The sequence below is a fragment of the Ailuropoda melanoleuca genome, chromosome 4, assembly GCF_002007445.2.
Source record: "Ailuropoda melanoleuca isolate Jingjing chromosome 4, ASM200744v2, whole genome shotgun sequence".
Classification (NCBI taxonomy): domain Eukaryota; kingdom Metazoa; phylum Chordata; class Mammalia; order Carnivora; family Ursidae; genus Ailuropoda; species Ailuropoda melanoleuca.
This window is the reverse complement of record NC_048221.1, coordinates 115,171,497-115,178,457: the sequence shown is the minus strand read 5'-3', so window position 1 is coordinate 115,178,457 and position 6,961 is coordinate 115,171,497. Positions and strand designations below refer to the sequence as shown.

Sequence of the window (6,961 nt, the reverse complement as noted above, 5' to 3'; positions counted from 1 at the left end):
GGGGGGGTGGGGGAGTGGGGGGGGGGGGGGGCGGTGATGGGGAGTTTTTGTTTAATGTGCCTGGAATTTCAGTTTTACAAGACAAAAGGAGTTCTGGAAATGGATGGCGCCGATGATGCCACATTATGAGTACATTTAATCCTGCTGAACTGTACTCTTAAAAAATGGTTTAAATAGTACATTTTACGTTTGTGGATTTTATCCCAATAAAAAAATGGGAGGAAAAAACTGAACAGCCATATAAATATAAGGTGGTGTTATTAGTTATTACCAACTTGTTCTCTAACTCCAGGCAACAAGAGATCAAATTAAACTGGCTGGCTACTCTACTTCTCTAGTCTACCCAAGCTTCATTTGCCTCATCAGAACTTCATACTCAGGACTCTATATTACAGCTCATGGCACAAGCCATAAATTCACAAATCAGTAACACATGCTTTTGGAAACTCCAAAAGTTTCTGTTCAAACCCCAGTGCTTTGTGGCACAGGATAGTCTGCAGCAACTGCTTAACAGCGGTGGTGGCCATCCTCTTCCCCAACCTCTGCAATGGCCAAGAGAAGGTTTGCATTTTTTTACACACATTTCAAAAGTCACCTTTTTGTTTGAAGTGTATGAGTAACTAGGCTAAGCAAGGAGAGAAATTGAAGTGGTGAGAAAGAGGTCTGAAAACATTCTGATTCCAAGAGACCAGAGTGATTCTGGTCAGGTTCCTTTAGGAGCGAGTCAGCATTTGGGTGATAATTCCTCCAGGGATTAGAGTGTTTCCTGGAATCCTGTTTGTTTTTATCTACCCATCCCAGCATGGAAAGATCAGATCCCTCATGTCTCCTAAAGTTGTAAGACAGATCTGTGAGCATTTCTCCCTGCAGTCCATCTTCCCTCTGTTTGTTGACTATCATTAATGCTTATTGAGAGATAAATCACATGCCATAAGTTAAAAGTATACAATTCACTAGTTTTCAGTGTGTTCATAAGATTGTCTTTGTTTTGTTTCTCCTTTTTATTTCCTAGAGCCTTTGCTACTCACTCATTGATTCGATGTGTATTTACTGAGCACATAAAAACAAGTACAAATCCCTGCCCCCATGCAGCTTGCATTCTAGTGGCGAACACAAACAATAAACAAGTAAAATAAGTAAACCATAAAGTATGTCAGTGGCGATAATAACATGAAAAAAATAGTAGAAAAAATAGGGTTGGTTGTGGATGGGAGACAGATTATAAATTTAAGCTGGGTGGTAAGGGGACGTCTCAAGAGAAGATAACACTGAAGCAAAGACTTGAAAGAAATGAGGGAGTAAATTATGTTCTCATCTGTGGGAAGGGCATCCAGGTAGAGAAACAGTAAGTTCTGTTCTAGAAACAGCCAGGAGGCCAGTGTGCCCAGACCTTAATAAGTGAGGGAGAAATGAGGTCAGGGGGCCATATAGGGTCATAAGCCACATGTCAAGACTTTGGCTTTGATTCTGAGTAAGGTGGGAAGCCACTTTGGAGTTTGGATCCGAGGAACGCTGTGAACTGATGTACTTTGAACCGGGTCATGCTGGCTGCTGTGTGGATCGTGGAGTCAGAGGGAGAAGGAGATGCCTTGTTAGGAGGCTGATTGCCATAATCCAGGTGACAGGAGCCATGGCCAGGAGCAGATGGCAATGGGAAAGATGAGAAGATAGGGCCAGATTCTGGATAGAGTATGAGTTAGAGCCAACAGGCTTGGCTGAGAGAGAAGATGTGGGGAAAGAGGAGGAGAAATCAAGGTGACTTGAAATCTGCAAAGCTGAACAGTAACAGCGATTGGTGGGGATGGCTTAGGGTGTGCAGTGGGGCAGCTCCGTGTCCTGCATTTATCCCATAAGAAAGGTACTGTTTAGGCCTGAAAACACATAAGTTGTTCTGGAGCTTCCCAAAATAGTAAAAGACAAACAAAATTTTACTTATTATCACCCTGTTTCTAAAACATAACCCAGCTACTTAAGCATCAAATTGCAAATAGATTGTACGCATGGTGTTATTTCTATTTTGAAACTAAAGACCGTTATCTGCCTATTATGTAACCAGTAGTCAACTACCTTTACTAGGAAATTTAACACATGCAGTTGTTGCTGGAAAGTAACAAAATCATCAATTCTGTTTGAGGTTACTCTTGCTGCCTAATTTAATTTTTTGTAATAAAATCTTTCATATAGTAAACAGTTTAAGTTAATTGCATCAGGTACTTGTATTACTACCTCGACCATAATTTGATAATTGCTTTTTGTTAATAAAATCTGCATAGTCCTGAATCTAAATATTGGATATAAGCTTTCACTGGACCTAGCTAGTACCAGCTTGTGTTTCCAGTTCTCTACATTGGTGGCTTCAAAACAAGCCAGGGAAGATTTACACACGGAAATCAACAAATGGTATAAATTGGGGCCTTTTTCCCCCCAGAACGCAAATTTAGCAGCACATCACTGGGCATAGTGGCCTGTAGGGTGTGGATGCCAGATTTAGGCCACACAGCGGTGGCACTGGGCAGAGAGGATGTGACGGGAGCCATCCACCCCAGAGCGTAGGGGTGCTTTATCATTGACATAGCTTAGAATTGCTAGCTTATAAAGATAATAAAAAGCAGACCAACCTTAAGCTTTAAATTCTCTACAGACAAGGTTCTTACTTATTGTCTGTGCCCAGGGCAGATCCTTCCCACCACTCCCACCCCCAATCTGGTCCTACTGACTGCCTGGTCACCATGGGTGTGACGTGAAACTTTTCTAAGCCTTAGTTTCCTGAAGGGATCATAAAATCTACCACACTGGCTTCCTGTGAAGATTCGAAACCGTAGACTACATGGTACATGCTCTTTGTAATGAGTAACGGGGGATGAACAAACCTTTTAGGGTTTCCTCACAGCATCGAGCGAAGGAGGAAACCCCATACAGATCAACAGCGTCTTCATATCCACTCTGCTTACCAACCTCTGAGCCTCTGTCAATGCTGTTCCACCCACGTGGGGTCACTTCTCCCTATTTCTGTGTGTCCAAACTGTCTTTCAAAATTGCCCCAATTGCTATCACCTTTAGGAGATTTTCTCTTTTTCTCATGGCTGACATATCTCTCCTTTCTCTAAAATTCCCTGGTTTCTTGGGGAATCTCTGGCACTGTCCCAGACCTACTGGGTTAAAATCTGCATTTTAACAAGATCCCCGGGTGATTCCTACGCATGTAAGATTTAGGAAGTCTCGCTCTAAACCACTGGTCCTCAAACTTGTCAGGACATTGGAATTACCTAGGGAGCTTTTAAAAACTTAATGCCTAGATCCCACCTTAAGAGATTCTGATTCAACCGGTCTGAGGTGCAGCCTGGGTTCTTTTAAAACTCCCAGATGATACTAATATGCATCAAAGTTTGAGAACCCCTGGTCTATAAACTCCCCTTATACTCCCTTATGGAGCTGCACACTTTCTAATGTTAAGGTTATTTGTGTCTATGTATGTTTTCCCACTTCTAGTAAACTGTAAATCTTTTAAGAGCAAGAACTATTTCTTCATTCAATTTTTATCACCTCCTTCCAATACCTAGCCATATAATGGGAGTTTAATAAATATTTATTGCATGAATGATGAGTGCATCATTTATTTGTAATCTAAAAATACTCTCAATTCCGTAAGTGTAGCTTTTGTCCTAATTTGAAGACTGGTTGAACCTATTCCCGAAATGATGGAGTCACTTCCTCTTCAGTTCTAAGGAAAGACCACATCTCTGAAGAAGGGGGGCTGGTGGCTGGAATGGGATTTCTACCTGAGGGTGGACTCTGGGTACCAGCGAGGCCGGCCACTGCCATCTCTGCGGGCTCCTTAGAGTAAGCTGCGGCTTGGAATCCGGACACTCCCGGGAGCCACGCAGCCTGAATGGGCCCCTCCCCACACTCCACGCGTCCAGTTCAGAGCTCTTGGCTGAAATGTGATGGTGTTATTGCTTCTTCCTCTCCAGGGTGCCATTTTGATATTTACGGGGATTGTTGTCCTCACTATGAAGGCATCTGTTATTGAAATGTTCCTTGGTAAGTACTTTTATATGTGTATCTGGATATGCTTTTAACATTTTCCTAAGGTCCAAAGAGTCTTGCCAAGAGAAGGTTTAAACCAAGGCAGAGCATATAAACAGTACAGTGTATCTTTTTATGGTAAATTTTAAGTGAGAATGTTAAGCGTAGATCAAATTTAGGATATACGTGTGTATATATTTTTGTATAAAGCAACATTGTGTATCACATGCGTGTACATATAACACACATATATACATACATATCTTACCTTCTTCAGCAACTAGCAAATATTTCAGATAGAGCATTTTGATACATTCTGAATTTAGGAATCTTGTTTCTTATTTCTCAAAAAAAAAAAAAGTCTTATCACTGACACGGCCTTATTTGTACCACGGGTGACTCCTGCTTTTAGAGATGAAACCCTTATCCATGATCAGCAGAGAACACAATTTTGGGTAGGCTCTCGAGGAGCAGCGGCTTGACCAGAAGAGAGAAATTGCTGATGGGTTTATCATGAAGCCCAAGGAAAATCTCTCCTAATCTTGACCCCGCTGTGCTCTGCCCATGTCGGGTAGAGCGACCCTGTGGATCACTATGGGACTACTGCCCGGGAGGGTGCGAAGACCTTTCAGGCGGTCTGTTTGCTAGGACTACCACAGCAAAATACCACAAACTGGGGGGCTTGACACAGCACAATTTCATCCTCTCACAGCCCTGAAAGCTAGAAGTCCAAAACCAAGCATCAGCAGGGTTGGTTTCTTCCCAGGGCAGTGACAGAGACTCTGCTCCCTGCCTCTCCCCCAGCTTCTGAAGGTTGGCTGGCCATCTTTGGCACCTCTTGGCATCTCTGTCTTCATCGTCACATGGCGTTCTTCCTCGGTGGGGTTGGGTATCTGTGTGTGTCCAAATGTCCCCGTCTTAAAACACTAGTCATATTGGATTAGGGGCCCGACCTACTCACTACGACCTCATCAAACTTAACTAATTACATCTGCAGCCACCCTAGTTCAAAATGAGGTCACATTCGGTTTGGGGGGCTGGGACTTCAATATATGAATTTAGAAGGGACAAAATTCAACCCATATAGTGTCAGAATGTTCCAGGTCTGTGCAGAGGGGGTCTACACAGCAGAGTTGGGGAACGGAAGAGAAAGAGGTGACACTGGGAAGGCAAGAGGGCTCTCTCATGGTGGAAGGAGACTAGACTGGGAGTCGGAGGGACCATATGGATTCTGGTCCACACTGACCCCCAACCTGGTAAAGAGCAGTCACCTTGGAAGCTCAGGCTCCTTTATTCCCACCTTGCCCTTTAAGAGGTTACCCCCTCCCACACTCCCCCACTGGCTAGCGGGGGTTTCTTACATAGGGCAGGTGGGGAGTCAGGAACAGGAAGTCTTTAGCTCCTTAAAACACACAAAGCAAACAAACCCTGAGGCCATTTCACACTCTGCATGTCCCCCATATCACAGAAGGGAGACTTGACTGTCCTTCCTTGTCCCTGGCCTCTCGAAGCCAAAGCGGCAGCTGGCACTTTTGCAGAACTCTCTCCCCTCGGGGCTGCTCATTCAGAAGGCAAGAAATCAAAGCAGGCAAAAGAGACTCCTGCCACATAGTCCCCTCTCTGTGTCCTCACATGTCTGCCTCCCCAGCATCTCTCTTACTCATCTGCTTACCTCCTCCCCAGGGCCATTTCCCTGTCACTCTCCTTAGTACTGGGACAGCCTCCCTGCCCCACATCCTGACCCCTCTAACTCCTTCTCCACCACACCCCTATTAATCTCTCTAAAGACCACATCTGATCACCACTCTTCATTTAAACTCCTCTGTGTTTCCCCTTTGTCTTTGGGATGGGACCCACATTTCTAAAAGTGTCTTGCTCGCGAGGGAGGCCTTCCTGATATGACCCTTGCTGTCTTCTGCTCTTTTTGCTTCCCACGGAGCCTACTCTGGCTCCCAAGGACCCGAAAAGTACTGACCTTCTTAGTCCCCTAAGACTCACGTCATTTCTCCCCTCCAGGCCTTCAACCATGCTGGGTCCCTTGCCTCGAATGCTCTTCCTCTCACTCCCACATCCCCACAAGCCCTACTAGTCCTCAGGAAGCTTCGCTCCGCCCCATTTGATCAGGCCATCTTCCCAAGGACTTCTGCGGTGCCCTGTATTGATTTTCATTGTAGCTGCATGGTGTTCACCTTGCCACTAGGCTGGGTCCCCAGAGCTGTGAACTCACTGAAGGCAGGAGCTGTGTCCTGCCCATTGCTGCATTTTCAGTGCTGAGCACATCTCATAGGTACTCAAGAATTACTGTGAAATAAATTATTCTTAGGGATGCTAGATTTGTGAGGTATCAGAGTCCAACTCTGCACCTAATTCCAATGTGTGGGTTTTTTCTCCACACCAAGTGATTCCCCAACACCAGCTGGGTGTCCTACAATTCAACTCAATTCTGACACAGTCTACCTGGAAATAGCATCAAATTCCACTGGCTAAGGGCTCAGTCCCAACAGACTGCCACCCACCGCTCCCCCCACCACTTCAGATGCCAACTGAAAGTCCAGGTTGTCACTGTGCTTCTGACTGTTGGGCTATAAATCAGAGGTTCCCATGATCCCCTCTTTGGGTTTGATGACTTTGCTGGAGTGGTTCACAGAACTCAGGAAACCAGTTAACTTACGACTCACTAGATTGCCAGCTTATTACAAAGAATATTCAAGAATACGAACCAACAGCCAGATGAAGAGATATATAGGACAAGGTCCCAAAGTAAGGAGATTCTATCCCCGTGGAGTTTGGGATCCAGCAGAGTACCAAGTAGAAGCATTCTTTTTTTTTTCATATACTGCCAATTTGAATTTTTTTAATGTTTTTTTATTATGTTAGTCACCATACAGTACATCCCCAGTTTCCCATGTAAAGTTCAATGATTCATTAGTTGCGT

The 6,961-nt window shown here is 44.5% G+C and overlaps 1 protein-coding gene across 1 annotated transcript in view; it reads left to right on the top strand.

The window, feature by feature from the left end:
- VIT (vitrin) overlaps positions 1-6,961 on the top strand; it is a 99,274-nt gene that overhangs the window by 17,361 nt on the left and 74,952 nt on the right. Inside the window, exon 2 of the mRNA XM_019794762.2 lies at positions 3,972-4,041. Within this exon, the coding sequence (XP_019650321.1) occupies positions 4,011-4,041 (31 nt within the window). The 5' untranslated portion in view covers positions 3,972-4,010. The remainder of the gene's footprint in view (positions 1-3,971; positions 4,042-6,961) is intronic.